At 41.1% G+C, this 20114-nt stretch overlaps 1 protein-coding gene across 2 annotated transcripts in view; it reads right to left on the bottom strand.

Annotated features, from left to right (window-relative positions):
• Positions 16584-20114, bottom strand: part of DEPTOR (DEP domain containing MTOR interacting protein) — a 74803-nt gene continuing 71272 nt past the window's right edge. For both annotated transcript variants that reach the window (XM_021387106.1, XM_021387107.1), the window contains one exon: positions 16584-18083. In XM_021387106.1, coding sequence (XP_021242781.1) covers positions 17955-18083 — 129 coding nt within the window. In that variant the 3' untranslated portion in view covers positions 16584-17954. The remainder of the gene's footprint in view (positions 18084-20114) is intronic.

Genomic DNA, 20114 nt, shown 5'->3' with positions numbered 1-20114 from the left:
TTTTGCACCATTTGTCCGTCTTTTTTAGAGTGTATAATGCTTGATATCATAGAACTTTACTCAGCTTGCACTGGAAAGAACCATGGAACTCCTTTGGCAACTACAAGGAAGAAATCAAGCTAAACGTTAAAATGAAAGAGTTCATATGAGCTGCAGATCTGGAAATATGCTTAGAAATACAGTACATGTGTACATAAATTAACATGCAAATGATTTACCAATGTTTCCTTCTCTTCCTCTTTCTGAAAATAATACTGTTTTGAGAAGATATTTACTACATGTAAATTAGTACCATGGATTGACCTTCCACTATTTTGAATTGGCCACACTTCTGTGATTTTGAAAGAGCAGCAATGATTTACAGCCAGCACGTTTTAAAGGTATTCAAAGCAACAAGATATGACCATCCTTTGCTTGGCTAGTATAGATTCCACAACATCTATATCTATAGGATTACACGGGGAATTAAATTGAAAACACAGCTGGAAACAATTCCGTGAATCCAACTTAAGTGCAAACAAAGAATGGAATTATCATAGACTGGTAAGCTCAAAGTGTACTGGGATGAAGGATTGTACAAGTGAAGCTAGTAAGGAATCACCAACAGCGTTATCTGTGGGACCTAAACAGGAACCAAGGTAATGGATAACTTTGTTGGTCCTGGGGAAGAATTACTTTAATTACTGATCCTCTGCTTTTTTGGATTTATTTGGAATATTTGTCTGGCTTTTTTTTCCTACACAGTCATGATTGCAAATTAATTCTGTGCCATTTTTTCACAAAACTCTCAGTAAATATCAAGTTTTGTTACATTGCAAATAATTAAAACCTAATTAGATCTTGTATTATTCTATTACTAAGACGTTTTTAAAGGTGACTAGTAGTTTTATCTCCTAATGTAAACCAAACAAAGAGATGTATATTTTTAAATGCACAAATCACAAACTCCAGTCACATTCAGAAATGCTGGCAACAGAACATCCATTTGTGTTACTAGATTAATTCCCTCAGCCTAACAACAGCTCCTAGAATTTTGTTTTGCTATTAAAAAGTGCTGAAGAACCTAAGAGGCAATATTTGAAGTAAAACTGAATTTTGTTTTAAACTGTATAGTTCTTATTAAATATGAGGGCACATACAATGTTCTTTGGAAGGTGCTTTGCCAAGATCAGTCTGTCAACACCTGAAATAATTAAGTGATTTATGAATTCATATGCTGAACGATATGAGAAGGACTTAGGGCTGTATTCTTCCCAAATTAAAAATACAAAATATATGTATATATATATATATATGATACACAATCTTTAACGTATTAGCCATGCTTGCTTCTTAAAGTTTCTTGTCTTTGGTAGCTAAGACTATTTCATAGCTGTTTTGTGATATGAATATGCAATGTAGTGACCTCTGAAAAGAGTAGCTATTCTTTGTGAAATATTTTTTCTAGTGACTTTTTTTTTTGTGCAACAGCTGTTTCTCTACTATCAGCCTCACAAATGTGGCATTCTACAGCTGTTTTCAGGCAGAAACTGTCATAGTATTCCAGCTTTGCTTCACTATTGGTTGGCATGTCTGATGAGTCATTTTCATTTCCTTGATACTTTCTAGAAGATTTCAATGCTGTCAGCACGTTAGTGAGCTGCTAGGTTTATTCATCTGAAGTTTATTACACATAATGAGGTAAGTGAAAGGGATACGTAGGAAGTCAAGTTGATGACATGGCCACTGAAGTGTAACTTTTCATGTTTACAAATGGTCCTGTTCTTCCAAATGTGCAGGAAAGGGAGAAAAGCTGGAAAAAGATGAGCACAGTGATATGGAAAAATACAGATGCTTTTCAGTCACGTGTTTTTCTGTATGAAGGTTCCCGAAAGTAATGGGAAGCACAAAGAGTTTAGTGTTTTGTAGTTAGTTTTTCATTCTGCAGTCAAATCAGATCCTTTTAGTTTTGTGAAGCGAGGTTCATCTGTCCTTGGTTTATACTTCCACATCTCAGCTGAGTATAAGCCTGGAGACGTGGCCAGGAGCTAAGCTCTCTCTTCTTATCCTCCGAAAAGTGCAGCTCATCCAGATCCCCTTAGGGATCAGCCACACACTACAGTTCCAGGGAGCGGGAAGGCTGAGCTCAGCTTGCAGAGAAACTAGTGTCCCACCTGCTGATTCCTGCACCCACAGCTTTTTCACAGCAGCAGAGAAAAGGCAGTCCTCAGGAGAAGTGACATTATCCTCTCTGATGTGCATATGTGCCATACGGTAGGAGTCCCACTAACCATGTCTCTACAAGTCCAGGCCCCCTGCCCCTCCAGCTCCCTGCACATGGGGCATCTATCATATGCAAACTTATTAAATGTGCACTCTTCACCATCGAACAGTTCATTGATGAGTATTTTTTAAAGTATTAGCTCCAACATCAACCACTGGGGTACATCACGAGTGACTGGCCTCCACTTGGACTTCATGCTGCTGATCACAGTCCTCTGAGCCCAGCAGCGTAGTTGGTTTCAGCTCACTACACATCCACCTCTCTAGCCCATATTTCACCACTGTATCTATGAGGACATTATGGGAGGTAGTGTCAAAAAGCATTACTAAAGTCAAGATAAACAACATCGCAGTCAACGTGCAAGATGTATAATCACTGGTTCCATCTGCTCCCAGACTGAGTGCTGAGACTGTACCGACCAGCCTGAGAGCACTGCCCTTGGTGGGCAGATCCTGGGATGCTGCCAGCGCTGAGGCAGGGGCATGCAGAGGAAAGAAGACAGAACAGACTTTGTGATGTTTGGATCTATCACCAGCTGGAAATAGGCAGGCAGAGATATGGCTTTAGGCTGGCAAGGCAAGCAGAGATGTCCTTTCACTGGATAATGCCAGGGTGAAGATTAAGTTGCAGACCACCGATGGTACAGTCTAACACAGTGAGTGAGGGGTTCCCCATGTCTTACTGAATAAGCAGAACACCAACGGTTTCTGGCTGTCTGTGCCAAAAATAATTTTGTTTGGAATGAAATCCAAGCTGAAATGCATATTTAAAGCTGGAAGCAATACCAGTGTGGTCTCTGTAATATATACCTTGACTTATGAATACAAGAGATGTCTGGAACAAGAATTCCTTTCCAAATAACATGTATCTTAAGCTGAAAGAAGCAGAGCTTCTTGCCTATGTCCTGCTGAGCTGCTTGTCTGAGCTCCTGCCCTATGCACTCTGGGCCACTACAATTACATTATCTGTGATCTGTTTCAGTTTCAGTATTTTTCTAGTACACACAGCCACAGGAGTAACATTCTTAACAAGAAGAGCAAGATTTTTTAAATGCTGTCCAATTACCTTTTTTCCATCTTGTTGATTAACAAAACATTATGAATTTTCAAGGGTTTTTAACTCGCAATTTTTAGAAAAGCAAGTCTGCTCGTTAGACTCTGAAAAATAATTACTTAGGGCTCCCCTAGAATAGTATCACGTGACAACGTGTGGTTATGTTTTGTGACTGAATAAACTCCTGAGCAAAGCTCTCCTTTAATAGAGCAGTTTATGTTGCTCACCAATTTCATTCCCCAAAAATGTGGGAGGGAGTTTTGTTCAGTTTTAAACAGTTACTTCTGTTTGCTGCTGTTGGGATTTAAGGTGGATGAAAAAATGCAGAGTTGAGTATTTTTCTCCTCTACACATTTTTAAGAATTGCAACTGGAATTTTCAAGAGCAGACTTGGTTATCCTATACTAATTTAAGCATATGTTAAACATATAACATTAGCTTTCCACAAATAAAATATTGAATTGGCCTTAGCAGAAAATTTATGAAAGAGAAGTGGTACTGTTTTGGATTTGCCAGAGAAGAAGCTATTATTGTTAAAGAAATGTAGCCCATGTTTATTTTATTGGAAATAAATTGGAGGGAGCCAAGAGAAATATGAGTACTTCCATTTGTTGAAAGCAGTTCAATAAAATTGCCCCATTCAAATACTCACAGAAGAGATTCTGTGTGCCCTTAACTTCTTTATTTCAAAGGCATTTAAGCAACTGAGATAACTGTCAGTTCATCATTCCAGTAAGTGTCAATACTAAATATCAATGTCCTAGAAATCTCACTCTATCACTGAATTTACTGTTTTAACCTGCTCAGTTGGGTTGTTGGTTTTTTTTTTGGTTTTTTTTTCAGTTAAGAAGCAATAACAGACGGGGGCAGTCTTGGACAAAAATCTCTCCTGTGTGTTAACATGCCTCAGTCTTTCTACTTCTGAGTATCCGCATTCAAGTGCTGTGCCTCTTAAAGACAACACTTCAGTAATGCCCTTGTTTTGATCTTTCTTGTGAGCGTCAAGGAATGAACAGTTATGAAGACCTGTATTACTCAGCTCCTGAGCAAAAGGGCTCCACTCAGCCCAAGGCAATTCGTGGAATGCCTCCTCTCAGTGGAAGAAGCTTCACAAAAAGATATATGTTGCAAAACTCTTCAGGCCTACTCATTTTTTGATCACTGGAGATGGAATCTGTCTGTGTAAGCTGTTCCCCGTTTAACAAGCAGCTTCCAAAGCCAACCAACCCTCACCACCCTCTGGACAAGTCAAGATTGTGTAGTGCTGATGAGAAGAGCCAGGGCAGCTTTCCTCCCTGGAAGCAGGCATCATGGGATAGACAGGCTGTAGTGCTGCACAGGGTTACTGCAACATAGCTGAGCGGGATCTGCGCTGTAAGGATCTGTGCAAAAGTTGGTAATGAGCTCTCCCAGGGCTGACATAACCATTTGCTGGCTCAGGATTTGCCGAGACTGTTGAGATAAAGCCAAGGAGGCGCAGTTTTGGTTTTGCTAGCAGAGCTAACTCTGTGTTGCATAGGCCCCCAAAGAAGTGCTGGGACACTTCCCACTGAACGTGATCTAAGTGCCTTCAACACAAAGCCAAGAATAACGGGAAGCTACACAGGAGGAAAGCAAGCTTCTGTCACTAGTTTTAAACAAATAGCCGGGAGTGATTGTGCTCCAAAGCATTTGATTTGATGACTTAAAGTATTGCAGGGTATTATGACAAAAAATGTGAAAGCTGAAAAAATAAAGAGAGGCAGTAGTTTCAGACCACAAAAAGCTGATAGCATCTTGAAAGTTCTGGGGTTAGTTTTGCTTTTTCCTCACCCTGAACACTCGGAGGCTACATTCAATGCACTTGTGCACATCTGCAGCATCTGAATCATGTGCTAGATAAAGTGAGCATCGCCTCAATCCACGTACTTCACAAAACCCCCCTGTAAATAGGATGTTCAACCACACTCTGTGCATGCTGCAGCTCTATTTTCCAGCATTTGCTTATTTAACTGTGGTGACTGGATTTTCATCTCAGGCTCTTTGACAAAATACTCAGCGTGTAATCTCTTTTCATTTTGCTGTTTTTATTAGATTATCCGTTGTCCAGGGGCCTGTAGCAATCTTTAATTTAGTGATGGCATCTTTCATAAATTCTAGTTTAAACATTCTTGTAATACTGGCACTGCCCAGAGTAACATTCTTTTTTATGGTTCATGGAAAAAAAATTTGTCCTGGGCCTGTTTAAATTAACAGTGCTTAAGGTAGGTCAGTTTACAACAGGGCCACAAGTAAAGCCTCAAAGAGCAAAATGTTTCTTACAGTCTTCAGAGGCCTTGGCAAAATAGTAGAAGTTCTTCACGTTCTTTAAAAGTATTTTTTCCTTGCAAATTAGCAGAGGTCTCCTCATACAGCTCCAGCAGGAGCACATGGTTCTTCTTGCCCTGCTCCCATTGTAACCCCTCAACACCCCCAGGACACACCGCAGGACTGGTGCATTCAGCTGGGCTACTGCTGATCCAGTGAAACATGATGCACAATATAATACAGTGCTATGGTGCTAGAACAAGTCACCGCCTCATCTGTGCCACCCAGTGCAGAGTGGAAGGTAATGGGAGAAGAAAGAACAGGGTACATTGTTCTCCTGTTGTCTTTGAAGAAGAATTTGGGGAAAAAAATGCCTCTTAATTTCATAGCTGTTGTACCTGGGGCCTAAGCCCTGCTTCAGGCCACTGGGCATTTCTCAGTGTTGATGATAGTAATAACACTTCAGCACACAAGAAGGAGCAACTGCTGTTTGGAGCATCTGCCATGTTGTCCTTTAAAAATTGGGAAGGTTTGGTGTGGAGAATCAGTCCTTAAAACCTAGGTGCTCTGAGTGTTTTAAGCATGCAGCGTACAGAGTCAGAACAAGCACTGAAGTCCTTGTAATAACAAGTGTGTCAGCTTTGCTTCTGCATACACTGGTTCATTAGAGCTACTATTAGTGTGTGTAAGAGATCTAGAACACAGACAATTAGCAGTTAAATAAAGATGCATCATGATCCTATTCTGTCTTGTTGAATTATTCTTCCCAGCACCAGCCAAGTGAACACCTCTCCTCCCTGTCTTTCGTCCCACACAGGTAGCATTTAAAAATGACCAATCTCCACCTCTAAAGGAGAGTCAGCCTGGGCTTTGCATGGCATTAATCTTTTGAAAGTTCAGCTCCCCCTCTATCTTCCCTGCCCTCCTTTACTGCTCAGACTGCAGCCTGGAGAGCCTGGCCAAGAAGCTCCAAGGGAGGACAGCTGTTCTATGGCCGGTTCTTCAGACAGAATTGGATGTAAGCTATTCAAACTATAGGAGTCTACAAAGGTGATTTGAATCCATGCAATGATGAAAGCAGCCTGTTTGGAATCTGACAGCATTCCATTAAAATCAAGAGCAAAAGTCATTGGTAAGGAAGAGAGAGGATAGGATCAGCTCATTTCAAAGAAAGCTGTGAGCGCCCTTGAAATTCAGTGAGCTTTCTCAAAGATGGCTGCTCCTCTGAGCGCTTCCCCACCAGTTCACACAGAGCCCTCTACGTACACGTCTGTCAATTAGCTCTTTCTGTACTATGTTGGAAAAAGAGGAACAAGCAGTGTCAATTCATTTTCTCACTGAAATCAGCTGTGAATTACAAAGATACAATTCATTAAATCATGTTCTACTCTTCCCCACAGTCTAAAAAAAATGTAAAAAGAAAGAAAAAAACCTGGAAAAAGTGAACAGCTTTGTTTCTCCAGTGTTCTACATTTTTCATATATTTTATCTTTTTAAAAAAATTCCACCCCTGGCCTTTTGCCATGTTCAGAAAGTATTACAAGCAGAAGGCAGGGCAGATAAGTTCAGATTGCTCTGTACATTCTGTTCTTTTTCAAAAACTTTCCTCATAAACCTTTCAAAATATTTCATGGTATATAACTTTTTCTGAATAGATGAGCAAACAAATGAACACCATAAGCATACACTCCTTTATTTCTGGGTTCCCAGTACTAGCTCAAAGCTTCATGTGTCACATTCAAAGTAAGGCTTCAAAATAAAGGCCTGAACAAGGCTGGTGCTTTAATGGAACAGTCAAATTCTGTCTATGTTAACAGTAAATTGGCAATAGGCACAGTGAGCACCCACTTGCTTTTTGGTCATTATTTTTTTCTAGGAGTGATGAAGAGAATCACCGTAGTCAAACCTGTGCTTCCCACACTGAATAACACTTCTTATTAAGGCCACTTTGGTGGGCAAGTCTGATTCAGATTTATAAAATAATTTCCTAAATATTTGTCTCTTACCTTTCTGCTAATGAGTAGTCAGACTGTAATTTTGCTTCTACTGTTATATTCAAGTGTCATTTTTGTACCGTTAATGCAATTCTCAAGCAGGTAAATAAATTGGAATCTCTCAGTAAATGTGTATTCACTACTGTCATTTGCCTAACTGCATTCTCAAAGAGTTTTCAACACTATTTGTTAAATGACCATTTTCTTCACCTGACTATGTAGCATGTAAGATTTATATGGCTTCCTATATGTGACTGATGTCAATTTTAAAATTAGAATTACTGATGGATATAAAATTGCACATCTGAAATCCTCATAATTCATAATTTTTACAGGAGAGAAACCCATGTTTTACATTTGCTCTAATTTATAAAATTATGGAATCATAGAATTGTTAAGGCTGGAGAAGACCACTAAGATCACCAAGTCCAACCTTCAACTCAGCCCCACCATGCCCACTAAATCACATCCCTCAGTGCCACATCTATTCTTGTCTTGAACACCTCCAGGAACAGTGACTCCACCGCCTCCCTAGGCAGCCTGTTCCAACACCTGACCTCTCTTTTGGAGAAGAAATTTTTCTTAATGTCCAACCTGTATCTCCCCTGGTGCAACCTGACGCCATTCCCTCTAGTCCTATCACTAGTTACCTGGGAGAAGAGGTCAACCCCCACCTCAGCACAACCTCCTTTCAGGGGGCTGTAGAGAGTGATAAGGTCTCCCCTGAGCCTCCTCTTCTCCAGACTGAACAATCCCAGTTCCCTCAGCCCCTCCTCATAAGACTCGTGCTCCAGATCCTTCACAGCTTCACTGCCCTTCTCTGAACATGCTCCAGGGCCTCAAAGTCCTTCTTGCAGTGAGGGGCCGAACACTGAACACAGCACTCGAGATGCGGCCTCACCAGAGCTGAGTACAAAGGGGCGATCACCTCCCTGCTCCTGCTGGCTGCACTGTTGCTGATACAAGCCGGGATGCCATTGGCCTTCTTGGCCATCTGGGCACACTGCTGGCTCATGTTCAGCTGGCTGTCAGCTAACACCTCCATTCAAAAGGTGCTGAACCGGCATGCCTCCTTACTTATCCCCCCTTAGGTTATTTTCCTAAAAAAAGTACAATGTGAACTCCAGCAACATCCAGGATTCAGCTGCAGTGTTGGAAAAGCTTGCAGACCACCTGACGTTTTAGCAATGTGCAGGAACATGGGGCATTAATCCAGCCCTGGAGTGAGCATGCTGCTGCTTTGCATGTAACCATAGAAGAGTCTCCATGGACTGCTGGTGGCTTTGGGCCTTCACATGGCTGAGTATCGCAATCCTTACATGGCACCATGCCCACTGCACAAGACTAGGGCTGAGTCCAGCCCTCAGTAAGCTCCTCTGGCTGCTGCAGGGCTCAGCACTGGTGCTTGCTCAAAGGGAGCCACTCACTTGAGAAGACTGAGAGGGACAGGAGTTCTGAGAGGGCCACAAAGCTGAGAAGGATGCAGGTTGATTATCTGTGACAGGTGTCTGATGAAGCACGATGAAAGTCTGCCTAAAATGAACATGTGGACTTGCAAATAACAGCCTTATGGCTACAGAAGATTCAAAATACATAAGAAGTAATATTTTGCAGCAGCTACGGAGATTGCATGTTGCAGTCAATACAGGTGACAGCTGCCTTTCTGCATGAAAGGAGGCAGAAGGGGCCCTGATTCCCACCTGGAGTCAATGGAGCAAAGATTACTCCAGTAGGCCACGGAGTAGCCAAGGGCATGGCAGAGCAAGTTCCAGCTCTGCTCCTCTGCAGAATTCTGGGATGACTTTAGGTATCCAGGCAGCCCATGTAGGGTTTTGACCTCCTGTGGTTCTACAAATTTGTCTGGTGACACTCAGAGAATGGCAGATGTGGGAGTGAGGGGCCTGCAGGTGTGCTGCCAGCTGAAAAACCCACTGAACATGAAGGTCTCTAAGTAAGGTGGTCAGACATACACAGGACATTGGGTAACTACAGATGGTATCTTCAGTGACAGTCCTCTGAATACCTACGCAGCTTAGCAGGTACTGGGTGGACTGTTTTTGTTTTTAATATCTGCTCCCAGATTGTCTATAAATTTCAGTTTGAATTCCTTATTCAATTTTGGTGGCTACCTCTGTGCCCCTTCTGCTACAGGGGGTCAGCAGAAGCTCCCCCTGTGCCAAAGACTAAGCTGTCAAGCCCTCAGGTACTTGACTGACTGTGATGCAGGGAGAGCAATCACTGAAGCATATGGGGCATATGTAAGTGTTTCGGGGCACCTGAGAGCTACAATACCTGCCACAATTGCAAACAGTGGAACAAAATGCAGGTTTATTGGTCATATTCAGCTGCTACTCCCTCTGGTCTCATCTGGTTGCAGTAGGTGCCAGCTTCTTCTTTTTGTCTCCCATCCCTAACAGCAGCAGGTTGCTGCCTTGCTGGGACTCTGAGTGGAATGAGCACTTTTCAGGACAATGTAAAAACAGTAACAGCCACAAAGCAGGAAGAGTCTGCTGAAGCATGCAGGGAGTAATTATGTGTGACCGTTTGTACACATATATGCAGATTACAACTCAGCTGAGAAATAGTTCCAGTCTCCTTGACTTGCTACAGGCAACTCAAAAAGCAAGTTATCTGTGGGTGGGAGACCACTCCACAGCTTGACAAAAGGTGTAAGAGGAGAGGAAAAGAAGCCTCGTTGTGCTGGACATTTAGTAATAGCACATCATCACCGTCATCATCCCTGCATGATACAACTGTGCAATGACCTCTCAGAGAATTGGCTGGATGGCCAGGAAGTTCTTTTCCATCATCAGCACTAATTGAATATCCAGCTGGGTAACTCCAGCAAAATCACCAGCCATAAGACAGCTGGATTAGCTGATATTAAGAGCTTGTTCCTAGGGGTGTGATTCTTTCAGTTGTTCACACACAGTTGTCTCGTGCCACTTTAGTTTTTAAGTCATCCATATGGACTTAGTCTCTAGATGTGATTTTGAGAGGCATGGCTTTTCCCATAGTTCCTCTCTGCCTCATAGGATCATCTGAAATACCCAAAAGCATCTTCAGTGTCACTTGATATTTACATGTATGCAACTGAACTGAGCCTCTCGTTTCTGAGTTCTGATTCCAGAGAAGTAAATACAAGTAGGTGCCATCACACTGCTGCAATGCCTTTTCAGATCATCTGCAGATCAGGGGACCGAACAGTGCATTAAACCCCATGCCAAAGCTTATCTGGCAATTATAAGTTCATTGTTAGGATTTAATCATTATAACTACTGGAAAGTAGGTATCATCAAATAGCCTTTAAGACGTGGACGATTTGCCCTTCATAGAATCATAGAATAGCTTGGGTTGGAAAATCATAAAGTTCCATCTCCTTGCCGTGGGCAGGGCTGCTATCCACCAACGCAGGCTGCCCAGGATCCCATCCAACCTGGCCTTGAACGCCTCCAGGGATGGGGCACCCACAGCTTCTCTGGGCAGCCTGTGCCAGTGCCTCACCAACCTCTGGGTGAAGATTTTCTTCCTGATATCTAATCTAAATCTCCCCTCTTTTAGTTTAAAACAATTCCCCCTTTTCCTATCTCTATCAGACTCTGTAAAAAGTCAATCTCCTTGCTATTTATAAGCTCTTTTAAGTGCTGGAAGGCTGAAATGAGGTTTTCCCAAAGCCTTCTCAAAGCTAAAGAAGCTCAACTCTCTCAGCCTTTCTTCACAGGAGAGATGCTGCAGCCCTTTGATCATCCTTGTGGCCCTCCTCTGGACTCACAGCAGCTCCGCGTCCTTCTCATGCTGGGGTATTGTGCAGATGCATGCACAGAGGGTAATGAAGCGTATTTTTTTTAAAGTGTAATGTTGATTTTATCATGAAAATCAAACATTTAAGAGGGTAGCCCAGGACACTTTTTCAAAGTGTAATGCAAATTTTATCATGAAAGTCAAGCATTACTTTTGTAAAGGCTTCCTTAAAGTGTATTTTGCAACAGATGATTTGGCTGCTGGGGTGTGATGGAAAATAAATTATTGAGTTTTTTAAATTTTCAACACTGTCTTTTTGATTCTGGAAGAGTAAACAAAGCACACGCGCATCTAGAAGTGTGTATTAAGTTATCTTCAAAAACAGCTGAGCTGACAATGAATCATGCACTCATAGAATGGTTGGGGTTGAAAGGGACCTTAAAGATCTCGAGCTGCAACCCCCTGCCACAGGCAGGGTTGCCTACCACAAGATGAGGCCAATGGCTAAAAAACAAAACAAGCAACAGGAAAGTGTAACATCAAGATCTTAAATACTTCCATGTTTCTTCCTTTCCAAGTTAGCCCACAAATGCAACGGGTTCCATGTGCAATATTTAAAAGAGTTTTAAGAAAAGGCTATCTTGCTTCCAGAAACACTTTGTAGGTAAAGCACGGACATGAGGGCATTTTGAGAACACACATGGATTCCCGCTCCTGCAAACTGCTAAGCACTTTTCCGAGTGGAATAACTTCATATTTCCTAGGCTTTGCTCAACATCACGTTTAATTAAACTTTGCTAATAAAAATGAAGGTCTCTATTTAGCTCCGTAACCAGCCTCTATTGACAACATGGTTTTTCAGCCAAGCCCACTTATCTGCGTATTTATTTTCAGTCAAAAAACGCAACGTTTGTACACATATAAATATATATACGCATTTTTTTAAGTGAGATTATAGAAATTGAAAGTTTAGGGAAAAAAAAGTCATATTAAACAATGTAAATGAAAATTGGTTTTGAAAGGAGATGTTTTGTCTTGGGTAGCTTTTTAAATTCGAAACAAGTATTTCACAAACAGGTATCTTCACTATGTTCTTATCTAATGTCTTCTACGCCTGAATTTTCTTAAATTAAAAAAAAAACATTAATTACGACTTTGTTTATTTAAAACACAGGATTAAGAATGTACACTGTAAATTCAGCCATAAAACTACAGTGTTTTTCTGCTCTGTGATGCTGTTAAGGAACGTGGCAGGGCAGTGTCACCACACCACTCTGATGGACACTCTTCTGAACTCTGTGTTCCTTTCACTTTCAATTTAAAACCACAAACAATAATTTTAAAACTTGCTAACTTAGCGTTATGCAAAAACAACAGCTTGTATGTACGATGTACTTTCCAGCTGCAATCCTGCAATGGGCACCACATTGCAGCTTTTGCTCAGTTAAAATTTTCCCAGGGAGACACAGTGGAGGTTTCCCAAAGAAGTGCAGGTAAGATCTGTTCAGCACTGAATTACGGTTGGGTACAAACAGGAAAGCATGAGTTCTGTTAGTTGCAAATTTCACTGGAAAAGTAAGGAGGAAAAAGAAACATTTCCCACCACTTAGCTGCAAAGGAGCTTTGCAGAGGGGAGGAGCAAAGGGGCTGTATTAGCTCATCCAGGGGATGAGCAGACAAAGAAAGCAGGGCTGTCTGCACCTTCACGTGCCCAATTTTAAGCTGAGGCAGAAAGCATCACCATTTTGGCCACGAGGCAGAAGAACTGGAAGAAAGGAAAGAAAACTAATTATGTCCATCTGTCACCAGCAGAGGCAAAGCGGCCTTGTGGTGTTCTTCGCATCAGTGGCATGTTTCAATCTGTGGACATGAATATTCAGAATATTCAAATGTTCAGAAGAGAAGTGACAACGATTGCCTGGCAAGACAACACAAGAGCCAGGAGGTAACGATATGCTGTTCATCCAGTGAGAGCTACGGCACTGTAGGATGGGAGAGCTGGGTGCGCTGGCAGCACTTCTCTGCAGGACACAATTTGTGTCCATTTGTGCACCTAGCATACAGTGCCTGCTTGCAATGCGTGCTCTTGGAGCCAAGTATTTAATTGTGTAAGTGCGTGCTTGGGCAACTGGAGTTCCAACAGTGCTGGAAATGCACAGTCCCCATGGACAACGTGTGCACAGATATCTGACTGCAGAGCAACAGACATTTTTCTCACGGTGTTCAGTTTGACAGCTACAGCTGCTCCCTTCTGAATTCTTTTAGAATTCTGGTGAGGAATTGCGAGTATAGAAACTGAGTATAGATACACAAGAGAGTGACTCTCTGGCATCAATTCATTGTATCGTCGATTCTCTGACACTGATACTTTCCTGCATTAATGTCTCAGTTTAAACATAAAAGTGTAAATGTTTGTTTCCATACAAGTTCCTAGAGAAATGTAATGGCTTCTCTGTAATATCAACAATATCTTTATCTGCTCTTTGTGTATACTAAAGGAATTATTACACTGGTAATTACTTTTTCATAAGGAAGACACATAAGTAAGAAATGTAGACCACATCGCTCACCAGATGAAGAAAGACAAACAATAAATTAAAAAGTGTGATTGATGGAAACCTTTAGAGGCTGTTGTAGAAGGCTGGAAGCTCTCTCACTTTGAAGGGTGGTGTGCTCTGGCTCTACTTGTTCATGTGACATACACATGCTTTTTCACTTACACAAGTTTTAATTATACACTGGGAAGAAAATACTCATACTGGCAACAATTGTTTTCCCACTCTATCCTGCATTAGCCAAACATTTTGGCAAACCATATTACCTCATCTCCTCCTATCTCTAAATTCAGAATAATTCTTATTTAGCAAAATTATCTTTAAAAATTAGCATTCAATTCCCAGTTTAATCTGCAATTATTAGAGCATTTCCCCATAATCTGATTACCCCACCTTCATCCATAGGGAAAAGGAAACCTCCATGCACACGTAGCAGTCAGTGCAGATGAAGAAAGCAGTCACTCACTCATTCCTCTCGTTCCTACTCCCCCATACACTCTCCATGGCTATGTCTGTATCAGCAGATCAGATCAGCATAGGGACCACTCTTTGGACCTAAGGCCAAGGGGCTCAAATCAACCTGCCCACTCCTCCAAACTCTGCTCTGAACCTGCATTATTCTCCAGCTTTCCTCTGGCAATGTTCTCACAGGTGCTAACCACTAAACCATTCGTTGTGGGGCAGTTGTTTGACACATCCCTAGCACTCTGTGGCAATTAGTGGAGACTAACGACAGAAGGAAGAACACGTGAAGAGAAATATTCCGACTGCATGGCTTTTCCCTCCCAAACGGCCTTCTGTATGTAATCTCATAGCAGAGGGCAGTAGGACAAGTCCACTGGTGCTGCAGATGACACCACTATGTCGTCTCAGTGCTGACAATTCTATTTTCAGTTTCTGTGCAGACCTTAAATGCACGCAGTCACACTCACCTGGATACACCTGAAGTTAATTAATGCATTATTTCATGAGTTCAGTGCCTACAGTGGGACTGGCTGCAGGACAGGTTGTGTCCAACAGCACACACATGGCATTCGATCTAGGTAAAAGTAAACAAAATTATGCATCTTGTAGCAAAGCAGGAGAAATATGGCATAGAGTTAATGCTCCAATTAGCTTAAACACTTCTTGAACTTAATTAACTGGTATACCGCTTGAAGATGTTCCCGAAATGAATTACAGATGTGCATGTGCAGAGGAGTGGCACTAATCTATGTTATTAAAGCACAGCGATTTATTAAAAGATCTCACAAAATCCACTGTAGCCATAAATGCAATCACATATGAGAGCAAGCCTTACTAAAATCTTCTAAATAAAGCTGTTATTGTTAATATCAGGTTTGTTTTTGTTGTTGTTGTTGTTGTTGTGTTTTTCCTTTTCTTTCTGGCTTCTTGCTTCTTATATTCATGGTCAAGTCTTGAAATTCCTTACTTCTGTGAATACTTACATTTGCACGTGTCCTTTGCAGGGAGCATGATTTTCTATTATATGCAAAACTCTGTGCCCTCTGGAGTGCATGAGAATTTGGTGCTGGCTGCTGGGGGACGTCTTGCAGAGTGTATATCGCTGAGTGCAGACAAATTGCAGTTTAATTGGAAATGATACATTTCACAACTTAATTGTTAAATTTGCATCCATTTTTTACAAAATACAACATTTCATTGCACGGATAATTTGAATACCTTTGTCATACTGAAGAGGGAAAGAACTAATTAAATCCTGGACTGCTAATCAAGTTGAGAACACAATATGGAAATCCCCATTAAACAGCAGGCAAGTAACGGTGCTCGGATTGTGATAGAGACTAATGTGTCTTGCAAATGAAAACGCCATATCCAATCTGCAATATAATGACATGCACAGATTTCTCCCTGCCCCCATTCCCACTCTTTTTACTGAAGTCGAAAGTGCACTCAGTAATGCATTATTAAGCTAAATTCTGACCCAGTTTCTTAATTATCTGTAAGCTACAGGGAACTTGTAGCAGAATATTAACTAAGGCACGAGATGTAAGACAGGAGAATTCATGATGGTATTAGAGAGAATTATTAACATTTTGCCAAGAAAATCCTTCACATTTTAATATTTAACCTAGCCTAACATGTAGAATTTATGTTTTAGAGAGGTACAAAGTATATTCCAACCAAGCCACCAAAACTATCCTGGAAAAAAAGAAAAGTATTTGGGGAAGCACTGCTGGGTTCACAGAATCAAAAACCTGTAGCATTCTGATATTTTTCTGGGAGAACAGGATCTTTCCCTACCATTTCTTGGTAGACAGTTGTTACGATCTCATGTAACATGAGCTGAACTATTTATTTCAGATGAACTGTATAATATAATCTGATAAGGGTTATATAACGTGTACAACAATTTTGAGTGTACACTAAGAATAAACAACTGCTGCACTGAATGACAGCTTGAAAGAACCTTCCAAGCACATTTGTGCCTGGTTAGGATCAAGTCAGTGGTTTCATTTATGTAACTCCCTTCAAGGGGACCTATTAGTGGAATACGAGAAGTTTCCTTGGTTAAAAATCAACCATGGCTATAATACACCAGAAACAAAGAATACGTGGACTTCTACCTACAGAGATGCAGATGTATGTGGTTTTGAGGACTTACTGTATCTATGAAGAAATACACAGAACTGTTTGAGTGAGTGAAAAACATACTGCAGGAGCAATGTATTCAGTGAGAACAATTTTTAATATAAAACATATTTCAAAATTATTTCAGGGAAAAATACTTTCCCCACCCCAAAGATGAAGGATTTTTGGTATACTTATATAGAAGGTCAAGCTTTAATTGCAAAATTTAGACAGCAGAGAAAGACTGCAATGTATACTTAGAATTGTGTGGACAAAGATGTACATATTTGGCTCAAAGATCAAAGAATGTCCGTGGAGTCCAATCACCACAGGGCTAAGAAGCCACCTCGCTCAGCAGAATATAGAATTTTTATATATTATGTTTTAAAAGATTTGTTTCATAAATTCATCAACAAAGAAATCCTACCGTTTGAAAACGAGTAAGAGTCAGTTAAATACTATTTTTTATTAGTAATAGTGTCAAATGCAACTTATGTGGCAAGTTTGTAGTTTGCAAAACATTGATGATTTGAAAGTGCTAATGAGCTTAATGTACTTTCACGTACATTGCTTCAATTTGAAGTGTAATTTCTCTACTGGAGCACCTGGATGTGTCATTGCTAATGCTAACACTGCGAATTTCCCACCTCACCCCACTACATATTATTCTTCTTCTAGGAAAAAAGGCGTCTGAAAATTCTCCAAAGTGACAAACAATGAGACTGAGACACCTTTCCCTTCTGCATAAGAAAACAAACAAACAAAAACCAACATTTTATAGTTGAGTACCTGCATCTGTGCTTCGGCATCTACACAAATCGCCTGATTTTCAAAGGCCAGATTGTTTTACTTTGTAAAAACAGCACATGCTCTCACACTTGCATGGTGTTGTATTTTTCTTTTAGAATAATCACCCTGCTCTATCAGGCCCGAACATCCAGCCCACAGTATCCTCTACAGAAAATGAACACATTTGTTTCACAGAGATGCATTCAGAGCTCCTTTGTGTTTGGTGGCAATAAAGCCAGCGGTCAGTCAGCTCTCCACGACCAGAGGATGTTTACCCACGTCAATATGTCCCGCACACCATCTGTGACATCCTGGCTCACAGTGTACGTGGTTCTTTCATCTCCTGAAGTGTTTGATCCAGTGGTGGACTGTGAGGAAATCTGCACGGCCTCCTCGGTGGGAAACCATTCTGGTGGATGCAGACATGGCTGGAGAGAAAACCCAAGGGCCTTTCCTTTGTCTTTGACAAGCAAAGAGAAGTCCTTAGTGAAAATATGCTGGTATCTATTGCTCACTTCTTAGCATAATAACCAGTGCTATTATTGATAAATGAAAGAGAACCCCCTTTCCCCAAAAGCAAAATCATCTACTTGGACACAGAAAGTGGTGCCTCTGTGTGTCATTCTGCCTTGTGATGTGGCTATTTTCCCACAGAAACGTCCAGTAAGAAATCCTTTCTTCTCAGGACTCTATTTCTTCCATCACTTCCATGACAATCGTTCGCGGGCCTGTCAGGATGAGGTTGCTCACTGTCCTGTAATCCACGTGGAGAACGTTGAGACCATTGACAGAGACGACAAACTGGCAAACCTGCAGAGAGAGACATGCAGCAAAAGATGCACGTTACGCTTTTTGTGTCAGATTACTTACACATCTGTCTTATTATCCACTGCTGGGCATGCAAAATCTCCACAACTCTTTGTGATGTCTCATTCAGTACTCTTAAGAAAAATGTATTCCTTAGAGTTAATTTGATGAGTTAGTTTTGTTGTTGTTGTTGTTTGTTTGTTTTTAAATACTGCAGCTTTGAAACCTGTGGCTTTTGAAGTACTACATTATTCATTTTTTTCTGATAACACCTCAGTTTCAATTGTGCTGTGCAAACTATATAGGACAAGACAGCTCTGACCATTGCAAACAGGCTGCTATCTCTAGTTTGAAATGATTTGGACAGCTCATCTAATCATCATTAAAATGCACATCATGATTCCAGGCTCAGGGTAAAGGCTGGGTCACCAGACTCTGTGCCAGATCCTCCACCACTGCACACTGAACCCAAAGGAAACAAATTCCAGGACATAATACCATGGAAAACTAAGTCAGTACTAAGATGGATTAAAATGCCACTGTCATTTTAGGAGATATTCCTCCCTAGATATCAATACTGTAGAAGAAGTGTCAAGGAAAAGAAAGATATCCAAACTTACTCCTCAAAAACATTGAGCCTTTTCTGGCTCTAATCATAACATTATATTATTTGTTCAAAAGGTCAAATGTGTGTGAAATCTATATCTGTGTTTTTAATGATAAAAATATAGAGCCTAAAGCAAACAAAAATATCATCCTGATGTTTCAATGAAAGCAATACATTCCGTAGAAGATTATCTTACACACAAGTGATCTTGAGCCTGTATAAAAGAAGGCATGAGCAGCACGTCACCATAGAAATACTTTATTTTATATTTTAACTTTTTATATTTAGGCAGAAATGCAACATAGAAATGAGTGCAGGAGAGGTGGAAACAGCACTGCCACCTTAGATGCTAGCCCTAAGCCAGATGTTCTCACATGGTCTCATTTAACTTTTGTGCATCATCAGCGACCTTCCTTCTCAAGTAAAAATGATTTAATGTAGTGAAACTCAACTTGTATTTCTGCAAAATGCACAGAATGCAGCTATCAGTGTTCCATTCAAGAAAAATTACAGAGGAAGAAAGGCCAATCCAAAAATATAACATTTCATCAGAAGTGCGACTGATGCTTCTACTCTCTGATCCTCTGCGCCTGTACACAGGGTCAGCAGCAGCAGCCCCCTGAAGGCATGGCAAACCTCTGTTTTGCACCTTATCCCCTCAAACCCAGAACTGCTCAGCAGAGCTGAAGATGTGGAAGTCCACCTTCCTGGTAGCCTCAACAAGCACCAGAGTATGGCAATCAGTTCCACCACTTGAACACTTCCATGGCAATATGGCTGTCTTTTTCCTATGCACTTCCATGCTATTTCAGCTGCAAACAGCACTGGGAAAACACTTCAGTATTTGCATGCAGACAAAGTTGTCTGAATGTTAAGGTTTTTGATTGAAGAGGCAACCCATCACCCTCTTCAGGGTGCCCCAATTAGCATTTGAGATACATCCATTTAGTTTAAAATGCAAATTTTTGCTATATATATAGGTGTCTCAACTCCCAGCAGTATTTCCTAATGCTATGGGATGGCTTTCCAAGATTGTATCAAATTTTATTGAATTATAGCTCTGGCTCCAAAATAATATTTTCGTTGATTTAAAACAGACCTGCAGAAATAACATTGTCTCTTCTGGCTTAATGCAGGTTTTGGAAGTTGAGTGGTTGATGTTTGTTTTGCTGCTGCCTGTTCTCAGACTTCTCAAGTTACTGGAATCCTAATGCATGGGACTCGTATTTGGCCAGGGACAGGCACGTAGGCGAGTGATGGATAAATCTGCATGCTAGATCCTGTGAGGTGCACTCAGGGGCCTTCAGGAAGGTTTCTGGCAGAGGAACAGACCTTCCAGACTGGCCAGAGTCTCATACCAAGGCTGCAACTCTATAAACATGGATGGGCACTGCCGCAGTCAACAGCAATCCACGTGCCAAAGAGTT

This window comes from Numida meleagris, chromosome 2 (assembly GCF_002078875.1).
Source record: "Numida meleagris isolate 19003 breed g44 Domestic line chromosome 2, NumMel1.0, whole genome shotgun sequence".
Lineage (NCBI taxonomy): Eukaryota > Metazoa > Chordata > Aves > Galliformes > Numididae > Numida > Numida meleagris.
The sequence above is the reverse complement of the archived record's forward strand: the minus strand, read 5'-3'. Positions and strand labels throughout refer to the sequence as shown.